The following is a 24,075-nucleotide window of genomic DNA, read 5'->3' as shown; positions in this document are numbered from 1 at the left end:
GGAACCACCATTCAGAGCAACTGGTATGAGAATTACTATTTCTGGAACCTTGTAATTGCAGCATATTTTTCTTCTCCAAATGGTGAGAAGTAAAACACTTAAAACCAAAATACTTTAGATAAGAATAGGAAAGCGGGGTGCTAGGAAAACTGTTCCACCTGGCAGTCAGTATTTTAAAAAGGGAATGATTTCAAGAAATACTATGCGAAGTGGTACTTTAGAAGGAAGAGAGGGAGGGAGGAAAATTAAAAAGAATACAGAGTGCTTACTCTAAAACCTTAACCAACAGAAGAACCATGAGATGCCCTAATAAAGCACGGCGTGTCCGCAGAACAGGAGGTAGTTTCACTTGCTAGAATAAACAACGTATGATAAGGGAAATAAAGCTAACTCGAGGCAGATCTCAAATACTGTGCTAAGGAATTCAGACTCATTTTTCAAGCTACAGAATGCCTGAAGTCATATAAGCCAGCACTGACAATAATCTGAGCTGCCATTTAGGACAGCAGTCAGCAAACCCTGACCTGTGGGCCAAAGCCAGCTCACCTCCTGTTTTTGTAAATAAAGTTTTATTGGAACACAGCCATGCTCATTCATTTACACATTGCTATGGCTGCTTTCCCATTACAACAGCAGAGTTCAGTAACTACAACAAAGAATGTTGGACCTCCAAAGCCTAAAACATTTAGCCCTTTGGGAAAAATCTACTAACCCCCCCCCTTTAGGAAGATGAATGTAAAGCTGAATGTAAAGGATAGACAAGGGAGAACAAGGAATACTGGAAGCAGGGAGATGACATTCATGGCTATTAGGAAAAAGCACACAAAAAAAGACAGTGGGAACTGAAAGCCAAAGATGGGTGTCTGAGCCTCAGTGTTGGTGAGAATGGAACCCATGCTGAGAGAGGAAGCAGAGACCGACTGAAAGACAGCATGAATCAACTCAACGCTAAGGTACCATGGCTGGGAGGATGTCAAGAACAAGGATTAAAAAATGGAACACACAATAAAGAGCAAGTTTCAGAGGGAAGATGATAGAGGATTGATTAATTTGATATCAGATACGAAAACTCTAAAATACCAATAAGAAACAGAGAAAGCGCACCTTAACAGGGAGAGAAGAAAATGCAACTTGGGAAACAGAACTAAGAATCAACAGTTCGGGACTTCCCCGGTGGCCCAGTGGATAAGAATCCACCTGCCAATGCAGGGGACATGGGTTCAATCCCTGGTCCGGGAAGATCCCACATGCCGCAGAGCAACCAAGCCCGTGCACCACAACTTCTGAGCCTGCGCGCTAGAGCCCGCGAGCCACAGCTACTGAGCTCGCGTGCCACAATTACTGAAGCCCGCGCGCCTAGAGCCCATGCTCCGCAACAAGTGAAGCCACTGCAATGAGAAGCCCGCGCACCGCAACGAAGAGTAGCCCTTGCTCGCCGCAACTAAAGAAAGCGCGCGCGGCAACGAAGACCCAACGCAGCCTAAAATAAATACATAAATAGATGCATAAATAAATAAATAAAATACACATTAAAAAAAGAATCAACAGTTCAGTGATGGTATCTGAAGATACAGAACTGGATGACATCAAGTGGATGACACAAGCTAGAAATGACAGCAGGAGCAGCGGATCCCATTCACTCAGCAACTAGTGTGCCAGACCCTATACTGGGCATTCTGTTATCTCTAATCCTCCCAATAATCCAGAAAAAAGGAACTGCCTCTATTTTACAGATCAGAAACCTGAGCTTGGAAAGGATTCAGGTTAAAATCTGAGGTCATTCAGCTAACATGCAGCAGGGCTAGAACTGAAACCAGGTCTGCTTGATCTCAAAGCCAGTGGCCGATCTTCATATTACAGGTAAAGAGAAGAATGCTGATGCCAAAGGGAGGGAAATACCTACACTTAGAAGAAAGGAAACCAACAGAGAAGGAATGGTTTGAGAGATTACAGAAAGCCAGGGCAGTGCAGTACCACCTTAGCTGAGGAAGGAGAAAGGAAAAGGGAGGGGTGAATAACAACAAGTGGGAATTCTGCTAGCTTACTACGTGCCAGCTACAACACTTGTCATACATTAGCTAACTTAGTCCTCTCCACAATCATGACATAAGTACTCTTTTTATCCCGTGAAACAAACGTGAACACAAGGCAGGTAATTTGCTAGCATCACACAACTAGCCAATGGCAGAGCTAGGCTTAGGATCCAGGCATTCTGACTCTGAATCCTACACTCTTCACCAATACAACACACTACCTCCAATCAAGTGCTACAGAGTAACAGGAGAAAAAAGGCAGCAGAAAGAAAAAGACAGGTCCTCTTATAACAGGGGAATAATACCTTTCAAGAGGTTAGCTTCAAAACAGCACTTGAACACACACGTCATGTTGTAAGTAGGTTAAGGAATAAATAAGTGATGACCAAGTGAAGGCAGGTGGTATCGCCTACTTGTATAGAAGCCTTGGGGAAGAAAGATGAGAGCGCATTAATTTATGGGATTAATATAATCAAGAAAATGTAACCAGCTGTTTTCATTAATAAAAGATTTCTTCTTTGCCAACTTATTGGTTGTTAAGAGGTATTTAGAATAGTTAATAAATGTCCTTTGGGTATCTGAGATATCAGATGTCACATTTTTTATATCCTTATCGATTAAGAATACACCTTATACCAGTTTTCTCAGACCCAAATATGAACTAGGATCTCTATTAAGTTTTAAGAAGTTGTCTGGCCTTCTCCTGGGATTCAAAATCTGATTCAGAAGATCTACAGTGGGCCCCTGACATTAACATGATTCTAATGCAAAGCTTACACACTTAAAGGAACTACAACACCCTCTGCATATACAGCCTATTTGAAAATCGTTACAGGTTAATATGAACTTTACTACTTGACCAATACCTTTTATGATCTATGTGAAAAAACTAACCTGTTCAAAGAACTGTACACTATATTTGTATACTATCAGAAGACTTCCTTTAGGGCTTCCCTGGTGGCGCAGTGGTTGGGGGTCCGCCTGCTGATGCAGGGGACACGGGTTCGTGCCCCGGTCCGGGAGGATCCCGCGTGCCATGGAGCGGCTGGGCCCCTGAGCCATGGCCCCTGAGCCATGGCCGCTGGGCCTGCGCGTCCGGAGCCTGTGCTCCGCAATGGGAGAGGCCACGGCAGTGAGAGGCCCGTGTACCGCAAAGAAAAGGAAAAAAAAAAAAAAAAGACTTCCTTTTAGTGAACAGTTTGTATCTTTCTTGAGTATGACTTTGTCTATGTTGAAATTAAACAACATTCCAATAGTGCATTTCTGAAATTATTTCAGTAAGGAAAGAGAAAGACTCGCTTGATAAATATTTGGCTTATCCCCAATGTTTTAAAATTAAGAAATTTCTATAATGCATTGAACAAGATCAAGTAGGAAACATAAAAGTAAATACAACTCTCCTAAAACATGCATAAATAGAAACATATTTCACATGTCTTACCTAGGAGGTCAAGCTCTGGAGTCAGACTATCCTGGTTTGTGCCCTGACTCCGTAAGTCCCTAATTGTGTGATTTGGAACAAGTTTTTTTTCAAACAATCTGTGCCTCAGTTTCCTCAACTGTAAAATGAGGAAGATAATAGTATCTACACCTCATATGGTTGTTGTGAGAATTAAACAAGATAATCTGGGTAGAAGGAGTACTTATAATAGTGGTTGGTACATAATAAGCATTGAGTAAATGTTAGCAATATAAGTATATAAAATTCTTCAACCCAGCAATTCTACTTCAAGAAATTTTTCTTATAAAAACCTTACTAAAATGCACAAGATTCACCTTCAAGAATATCTGATGCAGAATTATTTTTCAGAGCAAAAAATTAGAAATAACCCAAACTTCCAACACAAGGAGCTGAATAATTTATGGTACACTCTTTCACTGAGCACAATGCTTCTGAGATTCATTCACATTGTTGAATAAAAGAGTAGTTCATTTTATTGCTGAAGAGTATCCCACTGTATGATGTACCATATTTTATTTATCTAGTCACCGGATGATGTACATTTGGGTTGTTTCCTATTTTTGAGGATAATGAGTAATACTCAAGTCTTTATGTGGACATGTTTTTATTTCTCTTAGTAGATACTTAGGAGTAGAATACTTAGATACTTAGGGTCATATGATGAGTCTGTATGTATTTAACTTTTTGGGCAGTGGCTGACCTGTTTCCCAAAGTAACCGTACCACTCTGCATCCCCACAAGTGATGAAGGAATGTATCAACGTGTAAGGATTCCAGTTGTTCCACATCCTTGCCCAAAAGGTGGTATTGTCAGTATGCTAAATTTTAGCCATTTTAGTGTATATACGGTGGTTTTTCATTGTGCTTTTAGTTTTCATTTCCCTAATAACCAATGATGTTGAGAATCTTTTCACATACATGGTCATTCACTTATCTTCTTTTGTGAAATATCTGTTCAAATCTTTTGCCCTTTTTTCTGTTGGGTTGTTTCCCTTCTTATTATTGAGTTATAAGAAAGCTTTCTATATTCCAGATAAAAGTCTTTTGTCAGATATGTTTTGTAAATATTTTCTTCTAAAAAGGTCTTTTTTAATGGTGTTTTTCAATAAGCAAAATGCTTTAATGTTTAAAGTCCAACTTGTCCATTTTTTTTTTCCTTCATCGTTCATCCTTTTTTTTTTTGGTCCTAAGAAATCTTTGCCTATCTTAAGATCATAAAAATTTTCTCTTATTTTTTCTTTTAAAAATGTTTATGGTTTTAGGTCTTACATTTAGGTCAGTGATCCACTCTGAATTAATTTCTTCTGTATGAAGTGAGGTAAGGGTCATGTTTACTTTTTCCATATGGATATCCACCTATTCCAAAACCATTTATTTAAAAATAAAATAAAAAACTATCCTGCATTGAAGTAGCTTAGTGTCTTTGTAAACAAACAAACAAAAAAAATCAATCGATGTTTTGAAGGTGGGTGTATTTCTGGATTCTTATTCCTGCCCATTGACCTCTACGTCTATATCTATTATTTCTTTGACATTATTTAGGAATGTGTTTTTCAATTTCCCCATATATGGGATTTGCAAGATTTCTTCCTATTATTTACTTCTAATTTAATTCCACTGTGGTCTGAGAACGGCCTCTAAATGATTTCAGTCCTTTCAAGTCCATTGAGACCTGTTTTATGGCTCAGCATAGGGTCTATTCCCCACGTGTGCTTGCAAATGTGTATTTTATTCTGTTATTTCGAGGAGCATTCAACAGATGTCAATTAGGTCAAGTTGGCTGATAGTGTTCAAATCTTTCATGCACTCTTGTTGATTTTCTGCCTGCTCGGTTCTAACAATTACTGGAACGAAGTACTGAAATCTCTACCCGTAATTTTTAATTTGTCTATTGCCCCTTTCTAGTCTGTCAGTTTTGGCTTCATGGATTTTGAAGCATTGGATTATTTTTATTATCAGAAAACATATAAAGTCACAAACAAAGGAGCAATCTCTCTTCCCATATGTAAGATCTTTACAGTTAACATATACATGCAATTCCCAAGCTGAAAAGATAGCAAGCACGAAAATTACCACGTATATAATCTATATTATTAAAAGTATTGTATAATTCAAAGAAATTACTCTTCCATATCTCGATAGCATGTATTTCTATAAGAAAAATACAGATATGGATACATGTAGTTTAACTTTGCTTTCCTCTCAATTCTTTATTTTCAAATAAGCTTTATTTTCTTTGTAAACAACTAAAATAATTTTGTCCAGTGTCAACATAAAAAAGCTACTTCCTATAATATGTAAGTAGAGTAGTTCACATCTTACTGGTTTCAATTGTTAAAAATGACCAATTTTAGGAAAAATGTGGAAACTACAAGCAATTTCTTATATCAAGGACAACGTGAGCTTCTTAAAATGTATTTTTCACTAGAATCACAATTATTATTATGAATTGAATTCAGCAGTGCAGACACCAAAGTAATGCTATGAAATGGTAACAGCCACAAGATGATACTACTAAGAGTAAAAGAAGACATAAAGCATGACTGAAAAATAGCTAACCCCAAACACCCACCCCCATTATTTTAGGGAAGGAAGAATTAACCTCTCAGATTTTGTTTTAAAAGCCTATTAACTGGGCTTCCCTGGTGGCGCAGTGGTTGAGAGTCCGCCTGCCGATGCAGAGGACGCGGGTTCGTGCCCCGGTCCGGGAAGATCCCACATGCCGCGGAGCGGCTGGGCCCGTGAGCCATGGCCGCTGAGCCTGCGCGTCCGGAACCTGTGCTCCGCAACGGGAGAGGCCACAACAGTGAGAGGCCCGCGTACCGCAAAAAAATAAAATAAAAATAAAAGCCTATTAACTTATAGCCTATATGGCAAATAAGGTAAATACTAATATCAACAAATCACCAAACAATCTAATCGATGTTTATATCAATAAAAACTATAAAATAAGTATAAACTCATTTGTGTGAGATTTGATCGGATCATTTTATAGGTACTAGCTCATCTGCATACACAACTAGCTCTTAAAAGTAATTAACGTCCAAAGGTTTCAATTTTTTAAATGCACGTTAAATAATTCAACTCATGATTATAAATAAAATATTTATTGCCATTTGACTTCATTCTGCTAAAGGGGAGAACATGGAGAGAGAAAGAGCCTTTGATCAAGGTGTCCCTCGGACTGAGCTATTTCACTACCCATGACGTAACACAACTTCTGAAATTCTGTTCAAGGTGCCGTTATCAACTGACCAGTTTCTTTTTTCACAGTGTCAAGGCTATGTACCAACTGCCTAAGCAACAACAGATTCCTCTTAATTAAAAATAAGGTTCTGGTATTCCGTTAAAAGCAAGTTAAGAATTCTTCACCTAAAACTGAACTTTACTGTGTAATGCTAAGGTTAACCAACACAACAAACAGGGCAAAGGCGGGGAGTTAAGGACTGTCAAGGCCGAGGCCTCGGGATTTCAAACGGCACTGATGAGAGCCAGAATCACCTTTTTAAAAAGCTTCTTACAATAATCAATTATTCAACATATCTTCTGTTAATCAGGTCAACGTTATTCCCATTTCAGAGGCGAGGAGAGTGGGAGGAGTGCTGAGTGCCGTGCTCAGAGCCAAGAGAGCCCGACGACACGCATCCGAAGTACTGCCAGCAGGTCCTATTCCCACTCCTGGCTTCTGTCAACAATCACCCCTGACTCTAGACACTCCTGAGATGAAGAAACACCTGCAAGAATCTTTACATCAAAGAAAAACCTTACAGTTATTACAAGATAAGAATGAAGGACAAATTATTCTTACACGTATTAAAAATATTTTCTACCAAAACTATCAAGAGATCCTTCATATCTAACAGTTATAGCAACTATTTTTAATAAAAACAAAACCAACCAATATGAGTTCTAGTTTCATTTTTGTTTTAAGGGCACTCCTCCCCTGCTCCCCCCGCCCCCAGTCCTGATGCTCTATTATTACCAAGGTTTTTATTTTTAAAAAAATTTAGATGGGGGCTTCCCTGGTGGCGCAGTGGTTGAGAGTCTGCCTGCTAGTGCAGGGGACACGGGTTCGAGCCCTGGTCTGGGAGGATCCCACATGCCGCAAAGCAACTAGGCCCGTGAGCCACAACTACTGAGCCTGCGCATCTGGAGCCTGTGCTCCGCAACAAGAGAGGCCGCGATAGTGAGAGGCCCGCGCACCGCGATGAAGAGTGGCCCCTGCTTGCCACAACTAGAGAAAGCCCTCGCACAGAAACGATGACCCAACACAGCAAAAATAAATAAATTAATTAATAAACTCCTACCCCCAACATCTTCTTTAAAAAAAAAAAAAAAATTACACCAGGATTAGCATAAACTGAGCCTGTTGCCTTGTTGAACAGCCTTACCAATCAATAAGGCAAAGATAATTCTGACGGTCTATGTTTAATCTGATGTTTAAAAAAAAAAAATTCAGATGAATCTTACTCAAATGTCAGTTACAAGTTAAAAACAACAAAAAGGCAAAATACACATGCACACATGAACGTGTGCAGTGGGAACAGGAAACAAGACAGTGTAAAGGGAAAGAGGGAGAAGAGAAAGAATCACAACCCAGTGTTATTTATTGGTGATAAAGGATCTCAGTCTTTTATGGCAAAACTGCACATCTAGAATTCTAAAGCAAGGATAACCTAGCAGACGTACTTGCAGAGGTGTGCCCTCTGGGAAGGCATTCTCCCTAAGGTCATGGTTTCCATCCTGGTACACAACAGTTAACTTTGTTTTGTTATATAGCCAGCTTGTACAAGGCAAACATCTTTCAGAAGTCTGTACATCTATACCACTAGACCTAAGTTATAATATATATCCTTTATCTGGGTCTCCATAACTTAAAAATTGACTACTATCATGGAGGGAAAAAATTCAAAGCAGAGTTCTGTGGACATGGGGCAAGAACAGCAACTGAATAAATATAGAAACCTCACTCAACCATAACCAGACACGAAAAGGAAAGGGGGAGACACGAAAAGCTTAAAATGTTTTTGGTTTTGTTCTGTTCTTTAGAACTCTTCTTATAACGGGTTCTTACTGTACGGTCTATGGATGAGCTTTAGTATAAGCAAAACATGCATGTATGTTCATTTTTAGGGTGAGAAGGTGCATGGCTACAATTAGATTCCTAAAGGGGTCCAGATGCAAAACAAAGTTATGAACTACAAGTGTATAGAATTACCTTGAAACAAAAAGTGTAAGCTATTGGAGAGGGGTGCTATTTTATTATCATACGTGATTTTTAGCCAAAATTTTCTTCATTGAAGAAATTTGATTCCAAATACTCTGGACGGTAACCACCCAAAACTATGCCCATTCTTTGCACATAAATTATCTGTGGTAAATATTAAATCTCAAGCTACTTTCCTCCAACTAAAAAACTGTTCTCAGAGAATGAAAACACATTTTAAATACCAAAATCAAGCAAAGTTGGAAAGTGAAATTCTTTTTAAGGATAAAAATGTAAATGTAAATACAACTCCTTTAATGTGATCTAAAATTCTGAATAAATTACCAAATACTAAAACCAAATCAAAACTATGATAATTTTGCTCTTGAAAAATTTTAACTTTGCACATCAATCCCATGGTATAGAAAATGCTGAGCTTTGTGTCAGCTTGCTAGGCACAAGCTTCTCTCCTGGGTCACAGAGAAGAGTATGTAAGAGGTCACTTTCAACATCGTGTCTATTATGCAGCTTTGTTTTGAAATGACACGTTCCCTGGGGATTCTCACTGGTGGGGATGACGGAGGTAAGACATACATGCACTCTGCCCTCGAGATTCATGGATGTGCAGGCTTCTACCAATGAGTAACCTACCAACTGACCGTGGGCCAAGGCAATGGCTAAAACTTCATTTCACTTTCAGACCTTTCTCCCAGTACTTGGAGTTAAAAATAGTTTAGGCCATGTTGGCCTGGGTTATTTTTATCTGGAAAATAGGGACTGGAAATAGCATAGTAAGCATAGAAAGGAGAGTTGACCACAATAGGATGAAAATGCTCACAGACTTTCAAAAAGTCTTACTGTAGTTTTAGAAAATGGATAGAAGGAGGGGAAGCAGAGGTGAGGTACGTGGCAGGTTGGTTGAGGGCAATTCACTAAGTGTTAACATATGAATAATAAATAACCAGAACAACAAAAGGTGCTTTGTGTAAGACCAAAGAGTATATAATACAGCTCCCCTGCTCTTATAACTTTCTGGAGAAGATACTTCAGAATAAAAGATATACAAAATTTTTGAGAAAAGAGAGATCAATGGAGGTTCAGAGTTCAGGAAGATACGGGGGATGGGACTTAAGCTAGATGCTAAGGGACGCATAACATCTGAATCCTGGGAGCATAAACCAGTCAAAGAACTCACAGACATGTTGGGAGGAGTGAGAAGCGAAGCAAAAAGGCAGAAAATAGTCTGGCTGAAATAGTGGCTGTATTTCAAAGAGGGGTAGCAAATAAGGGTGGATAGGTGGGGTGGGCCTAAGTAGCTGGGGAGCATTAAGTGCCTGGGAATCAAATTGTATCCTTTAAATAAACCTCAGAAGAGTTTTGAGTAAGATTTTTGTAAGTGTTAGTAAATTTATATTAGATAGTTGTAGGTGGTACATGGAGAAGAATGAATTAAATAATAATATTGTATAACAGTCCAGGTATAAAGCGATTAAAAATCTCAATTAGGGTGGTACAGTGAAAATCCAAATATAATACTGAGTGCCTGATGCAAGAAGCTGAGTATATCAACATGAGTAAGACAGGGGTCTTATCCTAATGTGGCTCACAATTGTGGAGGAAACCCACCACTGTCGAAAGTGTTCCATCAGTGATAAGAAGTGCCACAGCAACAGACAGGACAGAGGTATAATTCTGCTTAGAAGAACTGGAGCAAGAAGTAGGCTGGGGAAACCTCCCTACTACCTTTCCACACAGAAATGCAGAGGTAGAAATGCAGAGAGAGAGAAGATGAATGCAGTTCAAGGAACCTGCAAGTAGGCTCCAGTGGCTGCAGCAGCAAGTACACGATGCGAAATGAAACATTCCTTAAAACAAATATCTGTATGGCATACCAAGACTTGAATGGGAAACATTTTTCAAGCAGCAGAATGATATGATCTGTGTTTTAGAAAGATAACACGAGAGGCAATGGATAGACTAGACTGGAAAGGAAAGATACAAAAAGAAAAAAAGTAGGCTTTTCTAATGATCTAGGACAGAGACAGAAAGTGTAAATGGGAATGAGGAACAAGACACAGGAAATCATTTTTAAGTGAGTAAAATTTACATACTGATAAAGGAAAGAATGTTCCTCTAAAACATCATGCTTTTTCAGACTTGAAGACTTTCACTGGACTTATTCCACTGAAATGAACTCACCCATCGGAAGTCTGTCTAAATAACTGCTTCTTCAAGGACACCTTTCCTGGCTTGCAGAGCAACCTAGGTCTCCTCTAACATGCTCCCATGGGCTCCAGTACATCTCATAAACATCCATCACACATGGAACTGCAGGTTCAGTGTCATCTCCCCCTCAGACAATGAAACTTGGGAAGGGCAGAGAGAATTACCTTGACCTGGGCATCGTGGTACTGTCAGTGCCTAGCACTGATCCGGGCATGTATTAGACACTGCAAATAGTTGTTGAAAAAATAAATGGGTTTTGCAAACAGGTTCAGTTTTAAACCTGTTCTCCCATCAGAGAGCCCCACCAACCCTGATCCCCTCCAGGAAGAAACTTCAGTCTTAACCATGCTGGGTTTGCAGTACTTGTAGAACATCCAAGGGGAGACGTCCATCAGTCCTTTCCAGATGCCAGGGTAGTGGACGGTCAAGGCCTCCTGAACAAAAAGCCCGACAGCTGAATCCACGGCTGCTCCCCTCCTCCTCCTCCTGTTATTATAGTTACAGCTAATATTAAATGAACACTGGTAATCTGCTGGGCATTTCTCATGTACCTCACCTATCTCTAAACAAACCTTATTGAATTAGGTACCATTATTAACCCTAATATACTGATGAGAAAGCGATACTTTAATTGTTAGGAAATTTGCCTAAAATTAGAGAGCAATTAAGTAGCAAAACAAGAGCTTGAACACTGGCAAGCTAGCTTAAGAACTTGGGCTTCCTCCAGCACATAAGATCACCCAGGGAGAAAAAGATATAGACCAGAGCAAAAGGAGAAGACAAACCACAGACCATTAAAACGATCACTTCAGGGCTTCCCTGGCGGCACAGTGGTTGAGAATCCGCCCGCCAATGCAGGGGACACAGGTTCGAGCCCTGGTCCAGGAAGATCCCACATGCCTCAGAGCAACTAAGCCTGTGAGCCACAACTACTGAGCCTGCGCTCTAGAGCCCGTGAGCCACAGCTACTGAGCCCGCATGCCACAACTCCTGAAGCCTGCGCGCCTAGAGCCCATGCTCCGCAACAAGAGAAGCCACCACAATAAGAAGCCAGCGCACCGCAACGAAGAGCAGCCCCCGCTCGCCTCAACTAGAGAAAGCCGGCGTGCAGCAACGACACAACGCAGCCAAAAATAAATTAAATAAAAATAAATAAATTTTAAAAAAATCAGTATCACTTCAGGGGCAAACACTATAAAGGAAGAAGCAATTTAAGAAATGGTATTCACCCCCTTGCGTAATTACTTCCCCTCGAGTGTGAAATGAACCTAGTGACTTTATCTAACCAAAAAAATACAGCACAGGTGATGGGATGTCACATCTGTGGTTAAGTTACAAAAGTCTGGGGCTTCAGTCCTGATAGAGAATTCTTTACTGCCTTTTTGATTTGCATACTTGGATGAAGCAAGCTGCTGTGCTGGAGAGGCCCACATGGCAAGGAACTGCGGTCCTCAGTCCAACAACCCATGAGAAACTGAACGCTGCTGATAGCCACTGAGTGAGCCTGGAAGCAGATCCTTCCCCATTTGAGCCTCTGGAGGAGACCACGGACCCTGGCTGACACCTTGACTGCAGCCTCGTGAGAGGCAGCGAAGCAGACGATGCCGCTAGCCTGTGCCCAGGTTCCCGATCTACAGAAACTGAAATAATAAATGTGTGTTATTTTAAGTCACTACGTTTTGGTGCAACTTGTTACATTGTTACATAGCAACAGATAACTAATATAAGCTGAGAAGAAAAGTCTAGAAGTATAGATGCTTCAAGTTCCCCCTACATGTGTCTTCTCACAGTGCTGAGCAGAAAGCTAAGAACTGAGCTTCAAGAAAAAACTACAGTTAGAAGCTGAGAAAATAAGGAAAATTCTGAAACATATACTGAGAAAACAACACTTGAAAGGCTCAGATCCAGGCTAGTAAATGAGTGATCAAAGATTTTAGAGGTGGGGTGGTCAACAGTGCTACTGAAGCAGCACAAAGACCTGGTCTATGGGGGGAAATCACGCAATTTTCTAATTAAAAAGTAACTTTCAAGGGTGTATTTCAGAGAAGTAATGCTAACAGAAGTCAGTGGAAGACATAATAGAAGGTAAAAAATACCTAGAGATAGAATAAAGGATAATTACTGACAAAACTATGGACTCAGAACCTCTAGTTACCATCTACAGATGAGAGTTGAGTACCAATATTAATGAGAAAAAATTCAGATGTGGTCAATCTTTTAATACCCCAAACTCCTGATTAGACTCTTTCAATTAACTGGCCAGATCTGACATTTCCCATGTATACAAAAATCAGGCTGAAACTTGAAGTTGTTTGAATTAAGTTGAGATTATAAGGTTCCTCTATTCTATAGCTCAAGTTTGACCTTTCAGGTTTTAATTATTTTTAATCATTTCATATAGAGTATTTTAATGTTTACCCATACTTTTGTGACCCTCCCTTACCCTACAGTCAAAAGCAAGGTTTCCTATGCTTAAAAGGCCTGGACACTATATTATAATTTTAACCCTATCACTTCCCATCTGATAGGTGGTACTTTTATTTCTAATTCCAGGGTCAGGCTCCTCATCAAGGGGATGAGAGCTGTATTTCTCTGCTATCTTTTCAGATCCCTAAAGTATCATAAACTTGCCCCTTCTTTTCCTACTAAGCTATCACAGAGTTGTTTACATCTATATGTCAGGAATTATTTTTGATATTTTATGGTCATTCTACCTCTTCTCAATTTTCTACAATAGCTTTAACTTCCAACAGCATGTTTAAACAAAGATGTTCTATTTCTAATTTTATTTTGAAATTTAATCTAAATCTATGCTTGTCTCTCATGTTGAACCATTCAATTTTCTCCAGTGTCTCCCTAAATTTCAGAATCTGTAATTCTTTTTACATGGATTTGTATCTACAAGCCATCTTAAGTGAGCAGTTCATGTAAGAGAGCACAGACCTATTTGTTGACAGCACCAGAAGTTCAGCAAGATGTCCTGCAGTAATTCCCGCAGGCAGCCCCAGGGGCAGAGCTGATGAGAGCGTACTGTGCAAAGAAGCCATAAAGCCTCTGGAGAAGAAAGGATGGCGCTGTGAGGTCAACAGCAGTAGCAGCAAGCACAGCCAATTTGAAGGAATGTGGACAAGCAGAGCATGGAACTTTTCTCTTCTGGATTGAGCTGCGAAATAAGTGTCAACAATCTGCTATAAATGGAAACTGAAAGAGCGGGGCCAGAGGAGAAAAGCAGGAGGGTTGGAGCAAGATGAAGTAATAATTATCTCCTTCCAGTTGCTCAAGCCAAAAACCTGGAGACATTCTCAACTCCTTCCTTTCTTGCATTCCTCCCACTAGTCCATCAGCAAATCTCACTGACTCTACTTTCAAAATATATCCAGAATCCAACTAATTCTCCACAGGTCTGCAGCTACTGCTCTAATGTGAGCCACCACCTCCCGGGGCCAAGGCTGCTGGAAGAACTTCCTACCTGGTGCCCCTGCTTCCACTCTTGCTCCCGCACAGCAGTCACAGAGATCTCCTAGAACAAGCTCTCCAGGGGCCTCCCGTGTCACCCAGGATACAACCCAGAGTTCCTGACACAGCTTACAGGCGAAATCCTACATGAACTGACCTTACTTCCCCACCCCCGCTTCACCGACCCCATCGCCTACCATGCTCTGGCTCGTTCCCTTCCCTCTGCTCCGCTAGAGACGCAGTGATCTCCTCCTTGCTATGTTCGAACATGCCAAGCACATCCCACGTCAGGGCCGCTCTACGTGCTATTTAATAGCTCTACTTGGAATGTTCTTCTCCCACGTACCCCTATAACCCAGGCCCTCACTTCATTCAAGCCTCTACGTAAATATCGTATTACTTTATCAATCCTGTATAAAAGAAAACCCCCTGGTCACTCTGTCCTTACCTTGTTTATTTTTTTGTCTTAATACTTACCACCTAATGTGTCACGCACTTACTCATACATCTCTTTATTAACTGTCTCTCCCCGCCCCTCACCTGCCTCAAGTGAAATTTAAGCTCCATGAGAATGGGGGCATTTTTGTTCTCGTTGTTCAGGTATTCCTAGCTCCTAGGACAGTACCTGTGCATGCAAAGTACTCACTTCATGTCATTTGTTGAATCAACGAACGAATGAAAAGACTATCAAAACAAGACTCAGAGAACACGGTAAGGAGAAGCCAAGAGTGTGTGCATTTTGCTTTGGTGAAGAAACGGGGTTTGGGGCACTGAATAAAGAAAACGAGAAATCCAAACCTAAGAAAACTTTCCGGTGATTTCAGCGAGCAAACAGACAGAGGGTACAGATACTATCCAAGCTCTTCAGAAATAAAATTGTGGCTTGGTTCTGGGAAAATGTGATAATGAAACACAAAACATTCCAATAAAGATGGCAGAACAATTCAGAGTCTGGGCTAAGAAATACAGGTGTGAAATAAACCATTTTAAGGGAAGACTTCAGTTAATCATCTGTCAGTTTTTGTGGTTGTTTCTTTGTTTTGTTCTTTAGAATAGAAAGTTTTTAGCTGGAACAGAAAGAGGCAAAGACAAGCCATGAATATGGTTCAAATAATCATCTGAATGCCATCCTGTGGTCACAAACAACGTTTCAGGTGCAGAAACAAGGGCATAGTGGAAAAGGAGGTAAAATGCAAATGAAGCACTAAAATGCATCTATGAAACACTGATCAAGAATGTGTGCAAACGAAAGGGAGACTGAAATATTTGATGTTGCTTTAAAAGCCTAAAGAGAAAAATTAAATAAAAACAACTAAGCTGATAACATCAATCCAAAGGCATACTGGGAAGGCACAGGCTTCAGAGAACATGCTAGAAGATGAACAAAGACAGACTTCATGCCTGATAGGGGGAAAGTGGGGAAAGGAAAACAGAGAATAAACATTTAAATCAGAAACACAGAGCAGAAAGACAGTTCCAACTAAGGAAATAACAGAGAGTGGGCCTGCTTCAGGGAAAATGGCTTCAACAACAGAGGAAAAAAGGAGGTAAATAAAGAACATCTAGGGAGATTAGGGAGGAATTATCAAAAGGAGGAAAATGTAAACTAGAATGTCAGATAAGCCAAACTGTAGAGTAACAGGAGTAAAAGGGAAAAGAAAAGGAAGTCATAAATGTTCAAGCATAGCCTCAAAAATGGCATAAAAGACACCAAAATTAGTTAAGTGGGAACACGTGATTTTTACACGAGATGCAGCATTAAGGTGCAGATACAAGAATGAAGTAAATCACTAACCAGCTCTCTGACCTTGAACAAGGCACTTAACCTCTCTGGGACTTAGAGAGAGAGAGAGAGAGAGAGAGAGAGAGAGAGAGAGAGAGAGAGAGAGAGAGAGAGAGAGAGAGAGAGAGAGAGAGAGAGTGTGTGTGTGTGTGTGTGTGTGTGTGTGTGTGTGTGTGTGTGTGTGTGTGTGTGTGTGTGTGTGTGTGTGTGTGTAGGGGAAGTCAAAAAGTAGAAAATTTTCTAAATGAGAAGAGTAAGTTAAGGACACTTCTGCATAGTGCTTTACAATTAAAAAAGTGCCTTTACATGCAAGATTATATACATTCCTCACAGCAAGCCTGAGAGACAGAAAAGGCAGGCATCATTTAACACCATTTTCCAAATGGAATAACAGGCTCAGAAAGCTTAAGCAACTGGCTCAAGGACACAGAAACAGTGGCACATCCAGAATCCAAGCCAGGTTTCGGAGCAGCACAAAGTCCACTATCCTTCTACGTTCAGATGCTCTCCTCCTGTGTGACTAAGGTTTTGCAGGAAATTTTTGTGGCTTATTAGGTGGTAGATAAGGGAAGAGCTATAAACATTTTTGAAAAACCAACAACCTGTTAATTTAAACTAAAATTCCTTTAGAATTAAAGAAGTTACCATATGTGTAAACTACACGTACACTAATTCACCGTACAGAATGTGTTCCTACAAAGTTGAACTTGGTTCTCACAGCCTATTAAGACCACTCTTTCAGTCCACTTGCTTCTCTTTTAAAACAGTAAAGCACTATGCAAAACTGCTACTATGGAAGTTGTAATATTTTCAGCCTTTCTGAATACAGAATTGACTTTGATCTTGAACTCTGACGTAGCTATTAAAACATTAAACAAGCTGCTTCAATTAGTACATCCTGGGAGCCAAGAGTATAGACAAAGTGGCAGAAGTAGATTGAGAAGGCAGTTTTGTTCGGTTTTGTTTGTAACATCTAAGAGGACTGACACCACATCTCTATGGTAGTGATAATAAAGGATCAGGTCTTTCCTTATCCTACCCTTTGCTCTAAAAGCCATAATCAGCTAGAGCTGCCCAATTAACTGCAGGACTGGGGAAAATCTCAGGAATAGAATCTGCTGCTTATTGGCTTATTTTATCACTCCTTCTCTTTATGTACATTTTAATTGAACAGAGTAAGTTTTAGACAAAATTTCAAAAACATGTATGATTCTAGTAGTTTTATTGTAACAAGCAAACGTCTTCCTTCAGAGTGGTTAAGAAACTCCAACTGAGTGCTTCCCTAGTGGCGCAGTGGTTAAGAATCCGCCTGCTAATGCAGGGGACACGGGTTCGAGCCCTGGTCCGGGAAGATCCCACATGCCAGAGCAACCAAGCCCGTGTGCCACAACTACTGAGCCTGCGCTCTAGAGCGCGCGAGCCACAACTACTGAGCCCACGTGCCACAACTACTGAAGCCCGCACGCCTAGAGCCTGTGCTCTGCAACAGGAGAAGCCACCGCAGTGAGAAGCCTGCACACCGCAACGAAGAGTAGCCCCCGCCCGCCCGCGCGCAGCAATGAAGACCCAATGCAGCCAAAAATAAATAAATAAAACAAATAAATTTAAAAAAAAGAAACTCCAACTGATTTTCCCAGGATCTGCACTCCTCTGCATTCTTCTTCCTCTACCCCAAGTAAAGGCACCTATGATTTCTTACAGCCCACATAAAGCTACTCCTCACAAATCAGCAGGCCGTGACTCCTTCCTCTTGGACATCACTGCAAGTCTTCTTGATGGAAGAAAGGGTGTGAGAAAGGATAAAGGATCAAAGGGCAGTTTAAGGGCAAAAAGGGGGAAAATCCCAAAAAAGGATCAGAGAAAGTGGAAACTGGAGCTCAGTGGCCACGATCATGTTCCTGTTTTTTTCCTGTATTTCTTCATCTTTCTTTTGTAGTTCCTCTTTTTTTTTTTCTTTGCTGTACGCGGGCCTCTCACTGCTGTGGCCCCTCCCGTTGCGGAGCACAGGCTCCGGACACACAGGCTCCGCGGCCATGGCTCGCGGGCCCAGCCGCTCCGCGGCATGTGGGATCCTCCGGGATCGGGGCACGAACCCGCGTCCCCTGCATCGGCAGGCGGACTCTCAACCACTGCGCCACCAGGGAAGCCCCTGTAGTTCCTCTTTTAAAGTAGCTGGACAAACAGTGGCCAGATAAGCGTGCTGGAAGCAGAAATTTGGGAGAAATCCAAGAATACACTGAATGAGCCACAGCCAATTATAAATTATACATCATCTGATTACCAGGCCGTGACATGCACAAAGACCATACAGAACAGACAGTGTAAATGAAGAACGTCAAATCTCGGTCAGAAAACCTGAATTTAAGTCCTGGTATGTAACAGGATTTCCAACAAGTGACCTTTCCCGAGGCTCACTTTCCTCATCTGTAAACAGGGATAATACACCAACGACCTAAATATTTTAGAGTTGCTGTGAAAATCTATGTGAGAAAAAGACCACACAGTTCAGGCAAATACCTTTTAAAATCACTATAATGTCGTAAAGGATAATAAAACCCTTAACTGAAGACCCTCTCTGCAATCACATACAGGACCCATATTCTGCCTCTCTTAGGAGTATAAGCATGATCCAGGCAGATAAATTTAACTGGCTTTTCAGTCACTATCTGAAACAAACACTGTAATAAAAGAAGTTTCTACAGTCCAAAGATAAACTACAATTATTCACATACAAGGCTAATACTCTCACGGTCAATAAAATATGTGTATCAAATTTGAGTTCCAATAGTGTGCTAAGTAATCTACATCTTCTCATTTAATATCCTACTCATATCCAGTGTAGTAGAAAAAGCACAGGGCTTGATGTCTGAATGACCCTAAGTTTGAATCACAGCTAGGTTATCATAAGTGGTAGGCCTCAGCCAAGTCGGAGCTGAAATATCCTCAGATGTACAGTAAGAATAATGCTACCGATTTCATAGGATTAAAATTACTGTGACCACGTCTGTATTGGGCCTAACCTGGTGCCTAGCGCACTGAGGCTGCTCAGTACATGGTGGCTGGTAATCGGACTGCCTTTCCATTCCCCCAAAGCAAGCAGCTTTAGTTTCTTTTAAGAATGCTTAAACTACACAATCAAACAAGATTCCCAAAACCTCTCTCAACCAAGAAGTACAATGAAAGGGATTCCCTAAAACCACTCACAGATCCTGAAACTGTGTCCCTAAAATTAATGTAAGCATAAGATCAGAATCTAAAGAGTTTAAAACCCATCCTTCCTTCACATGATCTGTGTAGTCAGGTGATCTAAAGCCTCAACGGCCCTTCAACCGCTGGCACTCCTGAGGAAAGAAGTGGCTATTCTCTAACAGCCTCCCCATTAGGAGGCCCTTTTGTAAGAGCTAGGCTGACTGCTGTCCCTTCCCTGAGAAGGGCAGTTAAAAACAGGAAGATAGGTGAGAAGAGGATTTAGCTTAACTTGGAAAGCTAACTTAACTAAGGAAAGCAGAGCAAGGAAGATTCAGGACGTTATCTTCTTCGTGACTTCGCCTGAAGCTTGTGCCCCAACTACATACACACTTCGGTCAGTTTTGTACAGTTACGTTAATATGCCTTCAAGCTTTTTCAAGCTTTCCTTCCTCTAGGGTTTATGGCTATATTCAGATTCGATCTATAACAAATTAAATATATATATACGTACATAAATGAGAATTGCATTAAAGACCGAAGCTGGCATTTAATCAGGCTCTTTTTTCCTTTCAGCTTAGTGTTAAGCAAGTGTTCACCTTTTTTTTTTTTTTTTGGCGACCATATGATATTAAGACACGTGCCTTCATCCAGCAACGAAGCAGCAATGCGTAAATGAGACTTTACATTGTCTTTTCCCACCAAATTTTCCCGTTTAGAACTTTCTTCATTGCGTACGCCTAGCCTTTTGGGCAGGCTGAGAGTCACACATAATGACTGTCAAAACAGATGGTCTGACACACAAAAGAACTACTGGGGACAGTCAGTGTCTGTGTACAAACACCCACGTGTGATGATCTCCTCAACAATCTCCTCAAACTCACAAATTCAGACAGAGATTGATGGTGGAGGAGGGTGGAGGAGGGTGGCCTGGAGTGGAGCTGGATACAAAGAAAAGATTAAGATCTGGGGAGTGAAATGGAAAAGAACCACAAGAGAGTACAGAGAAGGAGAGTCTATCATCTACCATACTGAGGAGGGAAGAGCGATCCGACTAGGTAGGAACGGAAGAATCTGCTGGGGAACAACTACAATAGTCAAGAGAAAACAAAGATTTCACCAAACCGAGACTTAAGAGTGAGCCAATTCCATGGGGTTTTTGTTCTTTTTGTTTTTTTTCCAGGAAGCTACAAAACAGTTCTTTTTCAACAGCGGGATTATACTAACAAAAGCAAATAAAGGAAACCTATGCTAAAAATGTAACCTACCTATACTGCGCGGTCTGAAAACGGAAATACTTCTTCCCCCGTTTAGCAGTGGGTTTCAAAACAGCAGGGACGAGGGAGAGGGATGAGAGCTGTAAGAGGGGGAGGGGAACAGCCAGGCTCTTCCTGAAAGTAAGGAGCCTTCGGCCTAAATGCTTATTTTACATGTACCTTTCTGTGGTCAGCTGGCAGGTTCCTCCTCACTGAACACAACATTCGACTGTGGAAGTCGGGAGCTTATGAGTGGTTCAAAGCCCACGGGGAATTTAAGAGCCGCTGCAAACACAAGGCTGATGCAGAACCAGCACTTGCTTCGGGTAGCACTCTAATAATCCCCGTCGGGCGCCTAGAGCTCCAGCGAGGTTTGACCCGACTCACGGTGCAAGGGAAAAGAGAAAACTGCAAAGTTCAAGGAAGAGCCTAAGTTTAGCCAGAAGCCCGTGCAATCAGACGCAGAAGTGTGTGAGCCGGCAGGAGGTGGATGCTATCCGTTTGCTCCACCGGGTGCTGCACAAGAAGGAAATCCCTTTTGCACACAGACACTGCGTTCCCTCGCCCCGCGCCCACTCCCGGCACACACTTACTTTCGTCCGGCCATTGATCTTGTAGTTGCCCAGCTTCCCGTTACAGTGGCGGATCAGGTCGTCCATGCTGCTCATGAGCAGCCCGATGGTTTCGCAGCCGGGCTCCTTGCCCTCGATCCAGGTGATCTTATCGCCTCGGATGTCCTTGGACGAGTCGCTCTTCTGGCTGACCAGCTGCCCGTCCGTGAACTTGCCGGTGTCGTGCAGGGCGCGCACCTCGTCGCCGATCTGCTGCCCCGTCTCCTTGCCCAGGAAGTCGTCCACCACGCAGATGCCGTGCTTGTTCATGCAGGGCACGATGTACTCCAGCGCCAGCTTCAGCGCCGGCAGCGGCTTCGTCTGCCCGTTGGGCCGCAGGCCGCCGCCGTGGCTCAGCGCCTCGCCCGGCGCGCTGCTCGGCGGGTACAGGTTCGCCTTCTCCTGGTACAGCGACGAGCGGGCCAGCGGCTCCTCCTTCGCGGGCTCCGCCTCGGCGGCGGCCGCCGCCGCCGGGCCCTGGCCGCCGGCCGCCGCGCGAGGCGGGGACGCGGCCACCGCGGGGTCGGCCGCCGGCTTGGCCTTCGCCTTCGCCATCGCCGCGTCTCCGGCGGCCCGCGGGCCCGCGGCCTCGGCGACAGCGGCGGCTCTGTCCCGGCGCGGCGCCGCCTTCCTGGCCTCCCTGGCCCCGGCCCCGGCGGCCCTGGGCGGCGGCGCGGGGCCGGGATGCTGGGGCTGGCCCGCTCCAGGGACGAGGGCGCCCTCGCCTCCCTGGCACACGAGCTTGTGCTTCTTCCAGTCCTGGCGCTGATGCTCCTTGCTGCAGTAGAAGGAGCTGCGGCAGCGGCTGCAGCGCAGCAGGTTCTCCATCTTCCCGCACAGCTCGCAGTACTGCCGGTCTCGCTCGCTCGGGCTCGGCCCGCCGGGCCCGCCGCTGTCATTGGCCATGGCGGCGGCGGCGGCGGAGGCGGCGGTAGCGGTAGAGGCGGCGGCCGAGCAGGAGGAGTGGCGGCCGGACGGCCTCGCCTGGGGCCGGGGAGCGGGCGGAGCGGCAAGGGCCGTCACTGCGCCATGCACCCGCCGCCCCTCGCCTCGGGAGGCCGGCGCCCCGCGCCCTCGGCCGGGCCGCTTCCTCGTCCTCCGGTCCCGCCGCGCGGCGCCGGCCGCCGCCTCAGCGCCTCATCGCCGCCGCGGGCTGAGGGAGCGCGGCCTGCGCGGCGGACGGCGACCTCCGCTCGGGCACGCGGGCCCGGCGCGCGAGACCCGCCGCCTCGGCCGCCGCCGCCTCAGCGTCCCAGGCGGCCCGGCTCGGCCCGGGGAGCAGCGCAGGGCGTGCGGGCGCCACTCGCTCTGCGCGCTCTGCACGTACACCACGGCCCCGCGGCGACCCGGGCGGGCGGCGCGCGAGGGCGGGGGGCGGGGCAGGGCGAGGGGTGGGCCGAGGGGGCGGTGGCCGCGCGCTCGCGCTCGGGCGCGGGCGGCGCCCGGGCCGCCTCCGCTTTCCCGCACTCGGCCGGCTGGGCGTCGGAGCCCGATCTGGCGCCCTTGGCGACCCCGCGAACTGCGTCCGGGGCGGGCCCGGGACGCTGCTGCGGCCCGCCCGGGGACGCCGAGGGGCAGGCCCGAGAGCGGCGGAAGGGAGGGGGCCGCGCCGCCGCCGCCGGGCCCGCGCCCCGGGCGGTACCGACACCTGCTGGGCAGAGCGCGGCCGCGAGGTCGCCGCGGAGCTGGGCGGCCTTAATATGGCTGCTGTTTGTGTGCGGCTGACTGGGTGTGTTCCAGGCGCGCTCCAGACTACGTTGCAAGGTGGCTGCTGCCACCGTCGTGTTGCATCGGAGGAAACGGAAATTCAGAGAAGTAAAGTAACTTGCCCAAGGTCACGCAGAACTGGGACGGAACCCAGAAACCAGACTCTAGGATTCCAAGCCTCCTTTTTCCATTACGCCAATACAGCCTGTATTTCAGGAAGGCCCGAAATTGTTAAAAAACAAAACGAAGTATTGCTGCGGTGTCAGTCCAAGCCCCTGTGCCCCGTTTGAGCTAAATTTAAAGGTACTGAAATTCGATGCTTTTTTTTTTTTCCCCACCATTTTTAAATCCTGTGAAATCTTGCGGAGTTTAAACCCTCGTGAAAAAATGTTTGGCTGCCTAGTCGACTAAGGTAATCAAGGCTCATTTCAGGGTCCACATTCAGGCACTTAAGCTCAAACTGCTGGAAATGCTTCTGAGAAGTGGATCTGGCCGGGGCGCGGGGCGGAGGGAGGGCAAATGGGCATTACTGCATTAACGACTTTTAAGTTTAAACAGAAGTATCTCTTATTATTAGAATTTGTGCTATGCTGATGAGTACAATTCTTTCTTTTATAGTACATAAAAACCTTACCAGAAATAAGCCAAGGGTGTTTCTTTCCGCCCTGCCATTTATTTTTGGAATAAAAAGGGCTGTGATTGCGATGTTCACCATCTTTATTGAGCACCTGCTAATGTGGGAAATGCTGTGCTGGGCTTGTGTACCATCTGAATAGACTGCAGGTAACTTCAGCAGTCCTTGAGATGTTAGCCTTCCAGATTAACAGCACAAGAGCTGAAATGTGTAAGGTTAAAAGCAGAATAATATAGGGACTTATAAACCACTTTGTAAAATATTTTTTAAAAAACTAGCCTGAATCCAGAAACTCTTCATCAACTACACAGAACTTAAAACTGTCATTAAATTCTGCCATATAAATAAACAGTACCCTGGGGATCCAATCTGGTGAAAGAGGACAGTAATTCCAATTAGCTTGGCCTTTGGAAGACAGATAAGTTCCGTGCAGGGGGCAGACGTGTAAACCAATAATGACAACCTAGAGCTCAGAGTAAATGCCCTAAGAGAGGGTGGATAGGATGGGATGGGAAC

General features: G+C 43.8%; 1 protein-coding gene across 1 annotated transcript in view; it reads right to left on the bottom strand.

Moving 5' to 3' along the window:
- Positions 1–22,347, bottom strand: part of EGLN1 (egl-9 family hypoxia inducible factor 1) — a 59,210-nt gene extending 36,863 nt beyond the window's left edge. The window contains exon 1 of the mRNA XM_082635208.1: positions 21,201–22,347. Within this exon, the coding sequence (XP_082491334.1) occupies positions 21,201–22,124 (924 nt within the window). The 5' untranslated portion in view covers positions 22,125–22,347. The remainder of the gene's footprint in view (positions 1–21,200) is intronic.
- Between the last annotated feature and the right edge of the window lie 1,728 nt (positions 22,348–24,075).

Source organism: Mesoplodon mirus (assembly GCF_964341445.2).
Source record: "Mesoplodon mirus genome assembly, chromosome: 2".
Taxonomy (NCBI): domain Eukaryota; kingdom Metazoa; phylum Chordata; class Mammalia; order Artiodactyla; family Ziphiidae; genus Mesoplodon; species Mesoplodon mirus.
This window is presented reverse-complemented; position numbering and strand designations above follow the sequence as displayed.